We start from the raw sequence: 17,991 nt of genomic DNA, 5'->3' as shown, positions 1-17,991 counted from the left end.
GTCACCTGAAATCGTACTGCGAATGCAGAAACCACCAGATGAAAAGGGGAGGCACGTTCAGCACAGAAGTCAAGCTAAGACGGTTCTCTTTCCAAGCCTTGAAATCCTACAGAAGTTCTATCTGGTTTATGGTCCTGGCCTGGTGGGTGTAATAAACACGTCTGTCAAGGTAAGCTGGGTGCATCTAAAGTAACTGTGCTAACATTGAGACTACTGATCCTGAAAAATCATTAAGTGTGTTGGTGCATTCCAAACCAGATTAGTCTACCTTCCACCTTCTCAAATGCGGCTCAACGAAGACTAAGCAGAGGGAGACCCGTGTGCTAAACTTAGACCTGCTCTCAGTGATGTGACCTAATAACTTACCAGGTCACCATGAAGGGACCACTTCACTTCGCCCGGGCCTCCGTTTCCTCAATTTCAGGAGCAGGCTGACATAAAGCAGGTGACCATCACAGGTCCTACGTTTTACCCCTCCACGTAGGAAAAGTAAAAATGTAACAAATACACACGACCAGAAATGGACCTTCTCCAACACCCCTGAGATCAAGAACCATTTACTCCTTTCTTACTATCTGTATCAGGCCAAACAATGTATTATGTTTCAACCGCACTGTGTTTATTAGAAAGCCTGCTTTTACCAATTCAAAAGAAGGGGTGGGCTAGTGACATGGCATGGGGGGAGTCTGTGCCGACACCCTGCACCGATAGGAAGGCAAGGGCAGTGTGTGGGGTTAACGCCTGTCTCCCGCAAACCTCTGGACTAGATGAAGGGAGAACACGACCACAGGAACGACTGGGCTGTGCTATGACTCATCAGGCAATGCTTGCACACTCCGCCCGCTTACCTTCCTTTGGCCTGGAGTAGTACTTTCCAAAGGCATGGTCTTTATCAATATTTGGATACAGATACTTCAAGGGATTCTCTGGAATATTTTCAGCGGCCATGACTTTGTAATTGCGAATAATGTCAGGGAAAGTAACAGCAGAAAGTTCTTTCTTTGTGTAGGGTTCAACCGCATGGAAGCAAGATTCTAAAAGGAAGAAAAGCAAAGTGAGTCCCACAGAATATCCCTCAACAATAGAGGAGAGAAACAAACACTGCAGAGTTTATGGATTTGACAGAACCTGGTAAGAACTAAACACAATCTAGGAGTTACATCACAGAGCATGTAATTGCTTTATTCCTAAATAGATTATTATCCTTTCTTTAAAATAGGAAAAATAAAGGCCATCATTACTTTCGGTAATATTGCATTTGTCATTATTTACTTAGATTTGTAAGTCTAGCCAAAAGAAATTTATTAAATACCTTTAAAATAACTAATTACTAATTGGGTCTTCTTGGCTCAAGCCATAGATTAAGTTACTAGAAGATAAACTCACTTTGTCTTTTCATATTGAAAAATGAAAATAAACAACAACAACACATGGAAAACAACTTTTTAAACAAACCAAAAAGAGACCTTATTTGCTATTTTTTTCTCTAATCCTTAATGTAAAAAACACAGTTTAATTCACTCCTGGTCTTAGTCCCAGACTTCATTGGAATCCTGCTTCCTAACTGATCCAGGATTTCACTTTTGGGGCACACACTCCAGAGGCTGCTGTGAGGTGCTCTGGGGACTCTGCTCTAGAACTTCAGACCAAAGCTTTGTAGCTGGTGCGGCCCTGCTTTAAACTTTCCGGTTGCCAACGGTTTTCATCTTTGCCTGGTTTGCTAGTTCCATCTCTCAGCAAGTTCAGGAAAGAACTACCGGGGGAGAAGAAGAAAAGGGCAGGCTCTACCATCTACTGTCCTCACTGGGCTCTAATCCCAGCTCTCCTGTTTTTTTACCAGAAGAAAAAAAAAATAGAACAAGAAAAGTATCCTATCTTTTTGCATCTTCTAACTGAAAGCATAAGTCACTGGAACAAATCAGTTTTCCCTCCAATCCTTCAAACAGAGCAAACTACAAGCAAGAGCGAAAAGTCACCAGTCTGTCTTTATCACTTTCTTGTCTCCACTGAAACCTGTTTCTCATTCCCCGGAAACCTGTTTCATAACGCGTAGGTTTTCAGAATTGTTTTTGCCATGGATGCACTTGGTCAAATAGAAACCCAAGATATAACCCAGATAAACGTGCACGAGCCTTCTCTGTCAGAAGGCAAGGTGGAGGGCTGCACCCAGTCCCAGGACCCCTCTCACGGAGCCTGCCCTCATCCGTGCACCTCCATGTGGGATTCCCCTCCATGGGTCTGGAAGTTCACGCCTGTGCACTGTGGGTTTCCTCCCAATAAATGACTGCCAGTCATACTGACTCGCATCTTTCACCTACAGGTGACATACCTGACGAAAAGGAAAGAATGTGGCCTTGTCTTTAAAAAAAAAAACATCATTTGCACAATATGTTCCAGGCAACGAATCCCAAATAGCCCTTGGTGATGTATTAGGTCCTACTGGGGAAGCTCAGCTGGGGATAAGTGGAGGAGCTGCGATTGTATGTCAAAAGCTCATCATTTGTATGAGTTGATTTGCAGAGAAGAAGAAGGGCTTGCACCCACATTTTGAATCGGTGTGTGTGCAGGCGCCTTGGCTTACCACCTCCATTCTGGGGCCGCTCCACCCATGTGAACGTGATGGCCCCTTCCCGGCAGCTCTCACTGAACCGCAGCAGGAATGTCCCCGGCTGCTGGTCCTTCAGCAGAGCCCGCTCTCGCTCCTTGCTGATAAAGCCCACGATACACCTGCACATGGAAAGGGATTGATGGAGGTACTCTGAGGTTCAGTCATGACTGCAATTTTCACGTTCACTTACAAATCAAGATGATTGCAACTTGACACAAGAACACAGGATAGAAATGTATCAACTATTTTAGATGCTTTAAAATCTATTTCATTGACACTTCAGGAAGCATTTCACTCATACATATATATGCTGAAGTCCCAGAAAAGCTCATTAACATGGTGCCCGTTGGATGCTACAGATGATCAATAAATACTTGCTGGATTAATGAGCCTTTCATTTTCACCTGGGGATTCTGAAGGCCATGAAAATGTCTAAATTCATGCATCCTTTCTAGTGAAGAGAAAGGCTCAGACAATCCATTTTCATATTCTAGACCTCTGACCAAGTTAAAGTCTTTGCTGAAATATCAACTGACCCTGGGAAAACATTAGAAACAATTTGCCGAGTCAAAAAAGTTTTTTCTTCCTTACTTGGAGGCAATAAAGCAGGTGCTCAAGAAATTTTCGTAGAATGAATGAAGGCATGAATGGCACTCAGGGTTTTTAAATTTAGTTTTGAAAATGCATATACATATACTACGAAAATATAATTTTAATCTTATGAGGGTCTACTATCGTGAATGCCTGAAGGGACAGCCTGCAAGCATCTGTTTCTGTGAGATGCACCCAAGTCTTGCCAAACAATGAAGTCTGTCTGGGTCAGGCCTATCTCAGCCTTGCAGCAATGGAGCGTGTGCTCAACATATGTTTCAAAAATACACCTATCAATGGCCCTTACCCATCATTCCAGAGACAGAGCAGGTGTTTTTTAATGAGTTCAAGGATGCTTTCGATCCAAAGCCAGAAAGGAAAATTTTTATCATTTATATTTTCCTGCAAGTATACAGATGCACACATTAGAAACCAAGAAATCCAAAACAGTGACTTAGCATGTCTCCTCCCGCCATCGGGTTTTAGTTTGCAAAGACTGCCCAGCTGCCAAAGCTAGCACTGCCCCCTACAGAGCCGTCCCTCCCCTCTTACCAGCTTTCAGACACCAACCTCTCCATTTCCTGAGCCAGGCTCTGCTTCCCTCTCCAAACATTAGCGACCCAGCCAGGGAATGACCTCCAGCGTGATCCCAGAATACCAGTTGCCTTCACACTACTAAACTCCAGTAGCGTGAGCTTGTCAGCACTGTCTGGTGACCCTAGCGGGGTCTGATTACTCCCCCCAACTGGTCTCACTGCTTGAGCAGGCTCAAGACACCCCCTCCGGCCCAGCAGGCTGTCTACACCGGCACAGGCCACACGTTACTCATGGATGGAGCTAAAACGCTGCCAGGCCAGGGGTCAGTGTGAGCAAACAGAAGACTCATTTCGGATATGAGAGAATGTTATCACCCAGGCAGGTGCTTCCTGTCAGACTCGCACTTGGAGACTAACCTTCAGCGCGCTGAAGGAAAGTAAACAACTTGCCCTAGGGGTGCCGGGGGCGAGAGGAACACGCCAAAGCAAGCACAGTGCAGCCGGCACCGCGGCCGGCGAGAAATCACAGACCCTCAACAGAGAGTGGAAAGCACTCACAGTATAAACTCCAGACAGCACCCACCTTACAGAAGCGAGTCCATGGAATAAGCCCATCAGGGCCAGCACTGGGACCTAAACAAATAAAAATAAGTTTTTTAAGGAAATGGAAATCAATTCTGAAGCTTTGGCTGGACTGATGGCTGTGGTATTTGCTCTCAAAGAGCCAACACTCAGCAAAGGAAGGTTGTGTGTACACAGTTGATATTCTCAGATTCACTAATACAATCACTTGTGCTTTCTAGAGAAGCCTCGATTTGGTACCCCTTGTGCAATATCATTTCCCATTGCTTCCCTCTCCCTCCTTGGCAGGCTCCTCTCCCGGTGACCCTGAGGAATTTTTTTCAAGTTCAAACTAAGACCAAGATCACCCCTAGGTGATCGATTTAACTGACACTTGACTTTACAAGATTATTTTAGATATTAATTAGGCATTTCCCTCAGTCCTCCTTCAAATAGGACACAGGCTCAGGGAGGTCGATGCAAATCAGAAGCCCAGTGAGAGAAATGAGAGGGGAAGGAAGCCTCGGGGTTATCAGCTACACAGATTGAAGAAGCCTGGCCATAAGAGGTGGTGAGCCTGACATCTCTCTTCACGGAGAACCCCAAATAAGTCACTGTAGGCAGAAAAGATATCTGTCTTAACTCTCACCAAATAAGGGAAAGGAATAGGAATGACTTCTTACTTTTTATTAAATTGCACAAGACTCTCACTGTGACAGCTGCATGGCCAAGAGAAGGCACTGCTGAGAGCCATTTGGTTAGGAAAAGCCTACTGGTGTTTGCAGTACACGCAGTTCCGCTACATAGAAAGCAAATCTGGCAAAAAGGTGACCACGGATTTTTAAAAAAATAGTTCAGATAGTCCCATTCATTGAAGATCTGACCTTGAGACTAGTAGGTCTTAGGTTTGCTTAGTGTGGGAAACTAATGAATCCATGACATCAGCCACTGAAAGGGAATTCTCTATCATGGGCTGCACCCTGCCCATCAGGCAGTGCTGGTCACGGGCATCCTCCTGATGTGGACAGTGTCTCCTCACACCTGGGCCACCTGATGGAAGAGACCTGGGCGTGTGCTGTGTGGTGGGCAGCCCGAGGACCTTATTCTTACCATGTTGGGGGCTTGCTGTTTTTCTCCCCAAGGTTAATAAAACTTCCTATTTCTCAAAGAATTTAAGCCACAAGTAATATATTTTACATAACTTAGACATCTTTCCCCTAGGAACCCTGCTCAGAAATGTTAATATGAGATAATGGGGAAGTGATTCATTTAAATCTTTCATCAGGTCTCTATCTCCTTCTAAGGTGAGGCATCATTCTCACTTAGCTATAATAAACTGCTGGTGGAAAAGCCAATAGATTTTAACACTCTCCTACCTTGGACAAAATAAAGAGGGAAGAGGGGGAAAGGAGCAAGTCAAGATATTTTATGAATTTCAATTGTTAGTTACGTAAAAAGTGAATATGCTCATACCAAGAAGTTTCTCTCCCAGCATGTTCAGCTGGTCCACATTGAGACCTCTTTTGGTGACAGAAGAAAACTGCCAACTCAGCACCTCTGAAAGCTGAGACCATCGTGCACAAGGCGGGTTCAGGAAGAAGGACAGATTCTAGAGAGAAAACACCCAGAAGCTAAGGGCTACTGACGAGCCACCAGTCACAAGCCTGGCACTGAAACATGGATCTGAGCCAAAGTTCAGTTCTCATCTATGACACACAGATGTTTTCACAGCTAAAGAAGAGAAATCCTCATTATTTGCAGATTCACATTTGTGAATTCATCAACTCACTAAAATCTAATTCCTAAATCAATATTCATGGCACTTCTGCAGTCATTTACAGATGTACCCAGGCACACAGCAGTGAAAAGTTTGAGTTGCCAAACATGTATGTTTCCAGGTGAGGTCAAACAAAGTTATGATCTGCCTTCCCATTTCAGCTCTCATACTATACCCGAGTGTCTTTTTTGAGGTCTGTTTAGCGCCACGGTTTTTGCATTTTCGTATGCTTTTCTGTTGGTGATTTCATTTTTAACATGGCCCTCAAGGGCACGGCTGAAGTGCTGTCTAGTGTTCCAAAGTGACTTATGGAGAAAATGCATGTGATATACCAGCTTTGTTCAGACGTGAGTTATAAAGCTGCTTGCCTTGAGTTCAATGTTAATGAATCAACAAGTATATTAGATAAGGGATCTTTAAACAAAACAAGGTTATGTATTGATCAGCAAATGCAAAGGTTGTGCCAGAGGCTCATGGGAACCCAACCCTGTGTTTCCCCTAGATGCAGTGGTTCAGTATGTGCCAACTCAGTGTTCACAGCGACTTTAAAGGACTTTAAGTACAGTGAATAACCGGCATCAACTGTAATTAATCAACCGTATTAGAGTACCCACACTCTAAGAATGCAGCAGGCTTACTTAGCATATACACATTTTTTAAAAAGCATAAAAATAAAGGACCTCTTCCACAGTAAAAGCTGTACGAAATCATCCACTGCCTGGGCTTATTCACATGGGAGGAAAATCATAATTCTCATTTCTAATACATACACGTGCTTCGCTTTTCCAGAATTACTCCGATCCTTAGCAATGCCACTTGAGCTGTGCCACTTTTCCTTCAGCATCTGGCCCTTAGGGGCTCTTTCAGATATGCAGAAGCTAGAGCACAAGGTCTCTGGTTAACCCCTGGTACGAAAGTAGATGTGTTTTCCATACCCTGGGTTCTGCCACCAGCATGTTGTACCACAGGATGGAGGCCCAACCACTCGGGAGCTGGCTGACATTGGAGATCACCACGATGGGCAGAGAGGCCGTCTAGAAGAGGACAAAGACCTTGAAATCATCTGAATCACAGAAACATCACCTTCAGACCACTATGCAGCCTCGCAACTAAGCAAGGGATTCCTGTACATTTGCATTATCTTTTATATTTGAAAATTAAGAATGTAAAGTTATGTTCTTTGGTTCGTAGTTGAATATGTCTTTGTTATATCTTTTCAGTTAAGAAATAAGTTTCAATGCTTCATATAAAAAATTAACATAGGACATCTCAACTGGAACATTTAGCTTATAGTGCCCGAAGGTTAATTCAGTTCTCTAGCTGCCCGAACGATTAAATTAACATCAAGATAGTACTGGCTGAAAACTATAATCTTTTTTAGCAATTAGGTAAATACGTCTAAAATAAAAATTGAGGAATAAAAATACACGTAACAGTTTAAAGTAAAAATAAAGTTTTCCACATCTGGAACATGTAAGTCTTACCTCAAGGTCAATGACCAAACCAGGCTGGCACAACTGGGTTTCAAAACTAAGGGAGTGAAGCTCTTCAGTAACGATGAGAGGACCCTTAAAAGAGAAAAGGGAAACAAAAGGAATATTGCGATTCATTCACTGATCTTGAAACTTGCAAGAGCCTACTAAGCATTTTTTGCAAGAGGCTGCAGAAAGCCTGAACCTAACCAGCTGCAATTCAGAAGAACATTCCAATTTTTGAGCATCTATCCCAGATTTCATTATCCCGAGTATCTCACTGTTCTCTCAAAGATCAGATTTCAGATTTCTGATATTATGGCAAGGGATATGGATTAAGGGGAAAAAAGTGTCGATAGGGAAACAGCAACTTCTAATGGGTTTATTCACGACCTAAGGCATCCTGGCCCTCAGCCCCTTCTGAGGGTGTGTGCGGGCTGCACACCTCGGGCTGGCATGGGGTGGAAAGTGTACACGTGTTCCAGGTGTGATTATCTATCGGGAGGGCTGATTTGCATAAGCCTGGCTGGTCATAAAGTGCCTTGGTATGGGTAGAAAGGTTATCTAGTGTTCAAAGTACCTTCATACATATTATCTTACATGAGCATCACAACAACTTAGAACCAGAGAGATATGGCTGCCATCCCTGCTCACAGGAGAGGAAACTAAATCCTCGGGAGGTCACAGAGATAGTCAAGATCCAAACCAGGGCTGGTCAGGCCCGGGCCGGTGCCTCTCCCACTGTTCCACACGACCTCTGCTGGCTGTCGTGGGGAAAGACAGCATGCGTGCCACGCAGGCACAAAGGACGACGAGCGGTCCAAACCAAAGCAACTCCAGGCATTCTGTCCTCTGCCCATACTTCATATCTGAAGGCATCACAAACACAGTTCCTCAAGGACTGGCTGTGAAAATGAAACTGACAGAAGGATGATGCACTGGGTAGGGGACACGTGGCAGGAAAACCCTCTCGGCACACATCGTTTTTGGCAGGGCAGCCAATGAAGCTGGCCTCTAGTTCTAGCTCTGACAGTAACTCCCTGTGCACCCTTAGCTAAATCCTGCAAACTTCCTGTGGTCCAACTTCTTTACCTGTGAAATGTGAGTAACACAGTAGCCCACCGTGCCTACTCTGCTGGGCTGTCTGTTGAGGGTCCCATAAATTCATGTGCAAAATCACTTGACAACCATAAAGCACAAGCACAGAGTGGTTTCACCGTTATGACAGATACACCATGTCCCAAAGCTTGTCCACTGCCCTTCCCTGCCGGGTCTTCCTGCTTCTCACCCCTCTGTGAGGTGTCCCTGGCCCCCAGGGCCACGGAGCCAACCTCATTGGACAGACCTGCTAGTTAGAGACCAATCACAAGAGAGAAAGACTCACCTCGTTGGTTCTGGCACCAGCGTTTTTCTGTTCTTTCAGTTGCTACCAAAAAAAAAAAAAATCTTAGTAAACAGTACCATAATCATCAAAGTTGCTATTTTCATCTACAAATCAAACCAAAGTGGGGACTTAGAAAGAATGAAGGAAGTGAAATTATTTTCAGAACGCAGAACAGGAGGTGAAGTGACCCTTGTGTGGGTTCATGAGGGAGAGTGCCTTTTCCCATCATTCTGACAGCCTGCGAACACCACAGGGTTGAGAAGGATCCCAGGGAACAGCATCCTGCTCCCTCCCCCAGGCTAGCTTTTCCCGAACCATCCCCCATCACCTTCATTAGCTGTCGCATGCTCCCCGGGCTCAGGGCACAGCTTCTCTTGCCTTTCCCTCCGCAGAGTCTCCCAGGCCTGTGACTCAGGCCTCTAAGACTGCCCTCAAAAGGACTTCAATCACGCAGGTTCTAAGGGAGCAACCTGGAGCCCCCAGAGCAGCTCCAGACACCCTCAGACTCCTGGGTTGGACCGAGGCTCTCACATGAGGTCTAGCTTCCCAACTATGAGTTTGCGGGTTCATGAAATGGTTGCCAATAAAAAAAGGATGCTTTGAACCTCCCTGCAGGCTCCAGCCCAGGAATTGCACAGGGCTCAGCACCAACACACCTACAGAACAACTGGCAGCCCCGATTTTCAGGGAGAGAGGAGAGAAAGCACCACCCACTTAAATCCCTCTGCTGATTTCCACTGCCCGGTGCCCGGGCCCTACTCCTCTGGAGACAAAATGCTCGAGACAGTGGTTGTGGGCAAGACCCCAGGAGGGAGGTGGTGAAGAAGGGGCCAAAGAGAGACTCCTGAGGCCTGCCACGCTTGGAGGGGGAGAAGGAACGGTCAGGATGTGGGGCAATAATGACCTCTGGGAAAATTCCAAGAATCTAGAATGGGTAATCACTGAGGTCCTGGAGGAACCATGTACAGATAGCTTATGTGCACACTGGTTTATGGAATATTTGACTGAGATCACTACCCCCCAAAGAAGGTATCTCTGAGAGGAAGACTGGCAGGAAACAGAGTGGACAGTCCTGGGATAAGGAGGGGGGACCAAGATTCCCCCAGTGCTGCTGAAGCTACCGGCCATGAATTCTAGGAAGCCTTCTGCTAGGGGGTGCCCTGCCCATCACACAGGGCACCAAGTGCCACTCGAGCACAAATCAAGTCCTAATAAACCAGACACAACAGAAAAGGGGGAAACTGATCTCCCTACCAGGTGTCGGAATTCTGCCGCCAGACTTCCATTGGTGGACTCCTCCATGTTCATCACCTTCGTGTGAGTGCCCAAAATGTTGAACTTTCGAAACCTAGACAATACAGGGTACGAATAAAGGCTGGGAACTGTTAAGCCAACACATACACAAACAAAGCGATCGTAAAATATAGCGCAAAGTACTTCACGTACCCTTTTACTGTATTTCTCTCATTCACATCTCTGCAAAAAAATAAAAAAAAAAAATATATATATATATGATCATATATGTGTATTTAAAACTTGAGATAAGTTTTAACAAAAATACAAAAGTACAAGATCAATAACAAATAATGGGGCTGTTCAGCCCTTTCATTCACTCACTCAGTCCCTCAATCAACCCGCACCAGCAATGCCAAGTTTTGCTGAGTGACCTCGGGCAAATAAACTGTCTGGGCCTCACCTTTCTCCCCTGTACGTCATGCTAAAAGCACCAACCGTACAGGACACTGGGAGAAGGAAACTTGTTACCGGGTAAAGAGAGCACAGAGCACACCCTCAGTAAACGTAAGCCTGAGTTATGGCTATTTGTTGAGCAGTTACTCAGTCGGTGCCTTTCCGAGGCACCGAGCTAAGCACTGGGGACTGAGCAGAGAGCGCTGCTCTGTGGCTACACAACTCAGAGGACCTTCCAAAGTGACAGCTCGATCCTTATTTTTGTTCTCTGTTATTTTTAACGCTTTCAGAGAAGTACTTGAATAGTCAATTATTTGGGGAAACTATCCAGTTTAAGTTTTAAATCTGAGGTTAAAATCTTGAGACACCTGTATCTTATATAAATGTAGCGATAACGTCATCATGTTCTGGACAAATAATGTATCTGTCAGGCGTAGGCGAAGGTTAGAGATCATTAGCGCACTCATAGTTAAATGAGTTAGCTTCCTTTCCTGTCTCAACTAGAAGTTCAATGCTTTTGTGAATGAGAATCACCGTCAGTTGTAACAGTGACCAATTTTCCCATCTGGAAAAAAAAAAAAAGAACTTACACTTCATTACCACGGAATATTTCTAATGACCAAGAAGCCAGCCTTGGCATATGACAATTAGCTAACTCGACACTACACCTGGACTTCATCACTTCCCCCCCAGTGTCCTTTTCCTGCCCCAGGACTCCAGCCAGGACCCCACGTGACATTTGTCATCATATCACCCTAGCCTCCTCTGGTCTGTAACACGTTCTCACACGTTCCTTGTCTTTGAAGTTTTTGACAGTTTTGAGTATCACTGCTCAGATGTTTTAGGAATGTCCTTCAACTTGAGTTTCTCCAGTGTGGCATCTCAGTTTTTTAAATTGTGGTAAAATATACATAACAGAAAATTTATTATTTTAAGTATTTTAAGCATGCAGTTCAGTAGCATTAAATATACCCACATTTTGTGCAAAAAAAGAAAATTCACAACAAAAGGAATAGTGTGATACAAAGCTACCTTGTCAAAGCTAAGAAGAAAACTCAGAACTGGAACAAACAGAAAAGACAAAAGAGCAAGAAAAAACTGAAAGAGAGACTGAGTTAAGTAGAGTGTGGTAAACTGTAGTGGCCACAAAATCTCTGCAGCTTTTCTTTTCAAGAGGCAGAATGTATTTCCCTGTCCCTTGAATCTCAGGGGACTTTGACTTGCTTTTCCCCACACAATGGGTGGGAGTGGTGCCGTACAAGTTCCAAGTCTAGCCTAACAGGCCCAGCACGCTGCTGCTCTGATCCACTTGGAACACTGCTGCCGTATGAGAAAGCCCAGGCTGACCTCTTTGAGAGCCCAACAGAGAAGGGCCCAGTTATCCCAGCAGAGACAGACACACACAAGGCCATGCTAGACACCCAGCAACAACCAAGCCAGCCCAGACCAGAAGGACCACACACAGCCCACAGCATAAGAGAAATTAATAAGTTTTAGAGTTTAAGCCACTAAATTTTGGGGTTTTTATGCAGCAAAAGCTAACTGATACACAGAGAAACCAAAGATGATGGGAGAAAAGCAAAGGCACAGACTATGCTACAAAGAAGGCTATACTTACAGGAATGGAAAGAGACAAAAAGCCAGAGGAAAATGACTTGGATTATCGTAAATGGTTTTGAAACTTGGTAAACCAGAATGTTACACACACCAACAAAAGCATTAAATATATCAAGGGGGGATGGCAGGGGCTAAGCCATCTTGTTCCTTAATGATAGTTCAGGTCCAGGGACTAAGGACGAACCGGATGGGCCTGCTCCATTTAGACCATGAGAGATGCTGCCCATTCCTGGGTTCTTACTGCCCAGAAGAGACAAGTGTGAGGCCAGCAGGCTCCACACAGGCCCCCCAAAATTCTGTCAGCTTCACTCCAGAAACAAGTCCACACTGGCTGCAGAACCATGGTGGCCTGGAGTTTGATCAAGGGCCCTTCCTCTAGGGCTGGCCTAGGAGGAGGGGTGGTAGCTGCTTGGAGACTTGATCATTACAAGCTCATATGCATAAAATGCACTCATTCTTTTGTTCACTTATAGTCTAAAAAGGCACAAGCACGTTGATACCAGCTCTAGGGGATGCTCCCAACATCCAGAACAGGAGCTATCAATTTAAATGTGCTGGGGTCACTTACAAACAGCCCCAGTGCAAAAGTCTATGCTTAGTTAACAAAACCAGCAATTTCAACAGTACATGTATCTTAGATAATATTAAAGATATCTTACTTATCAAATAAGACTTTGACTTTCAAGTTATAATTCAGCTCTTGCAATTTCACCAACAATCTGAAAAGAAAAAAGTCATAATTACTTTTAAAAATTATCTGTTACCATTTATTTATCATGCCAATTCCCTACTGATGAACATTTCAATAACCCCCACCCACCTCATGCAGTTTTTGGTTATTACAAACAATGGAAGTGACATCCTTGTATGTCTACTTGGATGTTTTTGAAGTGTATTTGTAGGATAAATTCCTAGCTGTGAAACTGCTGGGACAAAACTGTAACATTAAATTCTGACACAGAGCAGCACTGATTTTATATTCCCACCAAACATCAGTGAGGGTAGCTGCTTCCCTGTATCGCCTCGCCAATGCTGAGTTTTATCAAAATTTCTATTTGGGGCTAAAAATAGCAAACACTGCCCTTCACTAAAACTTGTATCTAATGCTTATTCTGCTGGGAGAAAATAAAAACTATCACCCATAATCAGGAAAGTGAAGGTCACATCTATGATCACCCCAGGGCAGTGTGGAGAGATGGAAGGAGCCGTGGGCTGAGACTCAGGTGTGCTCTGCTCTGATGAGCTGGAGAGCTGGGGAAGGAGCCCCTCACTGGTTGGCTCCCTTTAGTGAAGCAGATCATGGGATTAGATTTCTCCTCCTGCCAGCTGTGAGTTCTGGGACCTCACGGGTGCTAAAGCGTGCTGCTGTTCACTGGCAGCCAACAGGCAGCACTTGTGGACCTAACTCAGCAGCACCCTGGAAAAAAGGACGAGGGCCAACTCTGACGCCAAGTGCAGCTCTTCTGAGTCCAGCTGCTCACCAGCGGAGGAAGAGCTAAATGAATGCAGCCGTGCAACGGAAGAAAGTAAAGCTGTAAAAGCTGTACGTTCTAACATGGAAACACTTCCATAACTTATTATGAAGGAGAAAAACAGGCTGCCCAAAAACAGACAGCAGAACCCTCGTTTCTAAAAATGAAACACTGTATGTCATATATATTTGTGTGTCTATGCATGAAAAAATATGTATAAGTACATTGTATTTATTTATATATTTATGTAGACGTGGGCAAAATTCTGGGAGGACTGACACCAGGCTGTTTACCATGGTGGTCTACAGATATTTAGATCACATACAACTTTGAGAAATCTGAGGAAAGCTATGAACACACTCAGCAGAAAAATGTACCTGTCATAAGTCCACATTCACACACACTGCATACATTTTGGGGGGAATGTAAAGCTCAGGTTATGAGTTTATGCTCAAGAGGGGATGAGGCTGCTGGGAACTTCTACTCTCTACTATATGCAGTTCTGCAATTTTGAATTCCTATTTACAGTAAACATTCATTACATCTATAACTGGAAAAAAATCAGGGGTGTGTGTGTGTGTGTGTGTGTGTGTGTATACACACATATCTCTTATATTTCTAGTCTGAATAGAAAAGGCAAGACTCTTAGATATTCTAAATAAGAATTCATATTAAAATGCTAGTCTGAATAGAAAAGACAAGACTCTTAGATATTCTAAATAAGAATTCATATTAAAATGCCTACTGCAAAATTACTTCCTCTAAAGCACCATATATAACAGTGTTGTGAAAGGAAGCTGGGGTGCAAACTTTGTGATAGGAGGTGCAGGGCCTTTTCTTTATTACCTCAACTTCACAGTGAATTGTACTCCAGTCTTCAGGACCAATGGCCTCTGAGGATGAGTTGGCATGCAGGGCTGTCTTTCCACCACAAATGAGCTGTAAATTCCCAGCAAAGGGTAAATTAGCATTTCCATTAATGCTGAGGCAGTAAAAGGTTATTTTCCCTAAAGAGGAGAGGGGGTTAGAGGGCACAAGCTAAAAAAAAGTTTGAAAGATTCTAACAAATTGGATGAATAAAGTGAGGTTTTCTAGTCAGTAAAGAAATCCCCAAATCTATTGCACTCAACAAAATCATAGTAACTGCAGTGAACTGTGATACTCTTCAACAATGAAAATTCTGAATGGGATTCTGTTCATTTACAAATTTAAGAATCAAATTTGCTAATTAGACTTAGTGTGGTGATCATTTCACAATATATAGAAATACCAAATCATTATGTTGTACATCTGAAACTAATACAAGGTTATATGTCAATAACATCTCAATTTAAAAATGAAAATAGGGAAGTCCCTGGTGGTCCAGTGGTTAGGACTCCGTGCTTCCACTGCAGGGGGCATGGGTTCAATCCCTGGTCAGGGAGCTAAGATTCCACATGCCTCGTGGCGTGGCCAAAAATAAATAAGTAAAAAAATAAAAACAAGATAAAAATAAATTTTACTACAGTTGAAAGTGAACCATGTACCATATTGCTTACCACCATAATTTGAAACTGACATTTTAACATCCTTTGGAAAATTGATTTTAAAATTGTTTAGTAATATTTATTATCTAATAAACATTTCCAAACATTAAATTTAATTTAAAAAAATAATGAAATTTGCATTCTAAAACCCAAGTAAATGTCCTCGATTATTTCAAAATCCAACATCTAGGCATTCCTGTTTGGACATTAGCCACAGGGAACCAAAGACATTTTTATTACATTAGCATTTTTAAAAATTGCAATATGGGACTTCCCTGGTGGCGCAGTGTTGAGAGTCCGCCTGCCGATGCAGGGGACACGGGTTCGTGCCCCAGTCCGGGAAGATCCCACATGCCGCGGAGCGGCTGGGCCTGTGAGCCATGGCCGCTGAGCCTGCGCGTCCGGAGCCTGTGCTCCACAATGGGAGAGGCCACAACAGTGAGAGGCCCGCGTACCACAAAAAAAAAAAAAAAAAAATTTGCAATATGAATTCTACTTAGTGCCATTTGTTTACCTACTAAGCATATCTGAAACACCTACCCATGGGCAAGGTACTATGTAAGGCCCTGGTGGGGGAAGAAGATGACAAAGGCACATCTCTGTCTACTAGGACCTTTCAATTTACAACAAAGAAAACAGAAATACACAGACAATGATATAATAAAATCCAGAACGGGAGAAAAATGAAGAATAAACTATGCAGATCAGGAAGGGAGACAACATCTGCCCGGGAACTCTGGGAAGATTTCATGATGAGATATAAGGTGAAACGTTCAGGATGCAGTTTCGAAATGAGGCACGAGAGAAGAAAGCTCTGAGGCAGAGAAAATACTGTTGGGAGAGGAACGGAGAAGCAAATATCCAGGGTAGGCACGAAGTCAAGTCTGCCTGGAAATGGGGCATGTATAGAAGCTAATTCTGGAGTGGCTAGTGAGGGCCACGCTGTGCAGGTGCGGCTTGGGTGACCGGATGCGGGGCTCCCCTGAGATCAGCAGGTGGCAAAAAACCTGATTGAACTGTGCTCTGGGAGAGCGCAGGGTCACAGGGACAGGGAGGAAGGGGCTTGGGAGGGACCATGTGGGAGGCTACCACGCAACAGTTCAATAGAGAGGATTTGAGAGCTTGAAATGTGATGAGACCATGGAAGAGGAAAGAGAGGACAAATATCATCAGGTTAGACTAGACAGGTCTCATCACAGACTGGCCATGGGGAAGGAGACTGGTAACCAGTCTAAACGGTCACAGGAATGACAGGCCAACGACATAAGCAAGGAATTCGGGAAGACCTGATTCGGGGAAGCCATAAAAAATTTTACATAACCTATTAAACCCTTCTAAATTATCTGAATTACCAGAAAAATTTTCCTCTGGGTAAAATAATTGCAAAAAGTGCAAAAACATCTCCCTCAAGTTACCTCTGAATGAGCTGCTGGAAGAGGCTGAAGGTGCGGTCCCATAACGCTTGTTTGTTTTTTGTGATAGGGTCATGTTCATAGGTATATTTCTGTTCCAACTCCTCAAGCTTTTTAAGCTGCTGACGAACCTGCTGCAGACTCTCCGCCACTATGGTGAACCTGGGAAGGTACAAGCCACAGGGGTCTCCATCAGAAAGCAGCCTGGATTAAACAGAATCACGGAAACCAACAAGTACTTTTTACAGACAACACACGACGTTATCTGCCCAGCTCTGAAGTGCAAGGAGAAACAGAACAAACCTGATTTGTGTGAAAAAACTAATATGCATGAATGATTACAGCCCAGATTAAAAAACTGCATCCCACTGAGATGGCCCTAAGGAGAGATGGGTAGGCGTGGAGGCTGCTAGGGAATCTGTGACTTCAATTGAGCTGTGAGATAATTGGGACCTAAAGGGACAGGGCAAAGGTGCAGGGGGGACAGAGGCAGGGGACACGACAAGGCAGATGCTGTGGGCAGTGATGTGTGGAGCAGTGAGGGGCCCCTGCAGCTCTTTCTATCAGGGCAGTGACACTGTGCAGAGAGGAGCAAGAGAGCAGCCTGGACGCTGAGGGAGCAAGGCCAAGAGGGGATGCAGGCCGGGTTAGGAGGAGACGAGGGAACAGAGGTTACTGTGTCACTGAACTGAAAGGAGAAGGCAATGTGCACAACCTAGACACTCAAAATATATGCATAAACTAAGGAGAAAACCTAGTGACTGCTTTCAGGTTCCTCCGTCCTGACAGGAAACCACCAAAGGCGATGCAGCCTCCGAGCCAAGTCAGGCTGTGGAAGTTCATTTTACTGGCCTGGAGGAATGACAGAAGAACATCTATTCCCCAGTGAAAAACATCTCCTTCACTCGGTGTTTCCATTCCTTGAATCCAGTTCGAAGCACCAGGAGCACAGCCCATGGCCATGAAAGGAGAGGCAGGATAACGGTGGGTGGGTGAGTTCCAGAGGGATTCTAACCCGGTGATTCCCAACCTTGTTCAGGCCACGACACACAGGAAAATGCCGACAATCCTTGTACCACACAGCTGGGGGTACTGAGGGGTATTCACATCTCTGCAGGAGGCTCCTTGTGGCCTAAGGTGACCATGGGGGCCCCGGACAGCGGGGGGCCTCGCTGGGCACCTGGGGGGCTTGGAGGTCAGCATCTCACAAGGCTCACGGGGACACACTGGGCTGGGGAGCTCCATTCCTATCCACAGAAAACTGGGATATGGAATGGCAACTCACAGAATAAAAATAAATGGCTGACTATTGTGAATTTTTAAAAACAGCAATCCAGAAAGTAATC

General features: G+C 44.5%; 1 protein-coding gene across 4 annotated transcripts in view; it reads right to left on the bottom strand.

Annotated features, from left to right (window-relative positions):
* STAT1 (signal transducer and activator of transcription 1) overlaps positions 1-17,991 on the bottom strand; it is a 43,727-nt gene that overhangs the window by 6,684 nt on the left and 19,052 nt on the right. For all 4 annotated transcript variants that reach the window (XR_003793879.1, XM_029224833.1, XM_029224832.1 and 1 more), the window contains 13 exons: positions 16,649-16,807; positions 14,554-14,646; positions 12,895-12,954; positions 10,376-10,405; positions 10,184-10,277; positions 8,930-8,971; positions 7,558-7,641; positions 7,009-7,107; positions 5,770-5,905; positions 4,319-4,368; positions 3,507-3,601; positions 2,582-2,727; positions 849-1,034 (listed from right to left, as the gene is read on the bottom strand). Coding sequence is in view for 3 of the 4 variants with exons in the window: in XM_029224833.1 (XP_029080666.1) it covers positions 849-1,034; positions 2,582-2,727; positions 3,507-3,601; positions 4,319-4,368; positions 5,770-5,905; positions 7,009-7,107; positions 7,558-7,641; positions 8,930-8,971; positions 10,184-10,277; positions 10,376-10,405; positions 12,895-12,954; positions 14,554-14,646; positions 16,649-16,807 (1,274 nt within the window). In the remaining variant the exon portion in view is untranslated. The remainder of the gene's footprint in view (positions 1-848; positions 1,035-2,581; positions 2,728-3,506; positions 3,602-4,318; positions 4,369-5,769; positions 5,906-7,008; positions 7,108-7,557; positions 7,642-8,929; positions 8,972-10,183; positions 10,278-10,375; positions 10,406-12,894; positions 12,955-14,553; positions 14,647-16,648; positions 16,808-17,991) is intronic.

Source organism: Monodon monoceros, unplaced genomic scaffold (assembly GCF_005190385.1).
Source record: "Monodon monoceros isolate NGI ecotype Baffin Bay Population unplaced genomic scaffold, NGI_Narwhal_1 Super_Scaffold_16, whole genome shotgun sequence".
Lineage (NCBI taxonomy): Eukaryota > Metazoa > Chordata > Mammalia > Artiodactyla > Monodontidae > Monodon > Monodon monoceros.
Note: the sequence above shows the minus strand (reverse complement) of the source record. Positions and strands in the feature narration are given on the sequence as shown.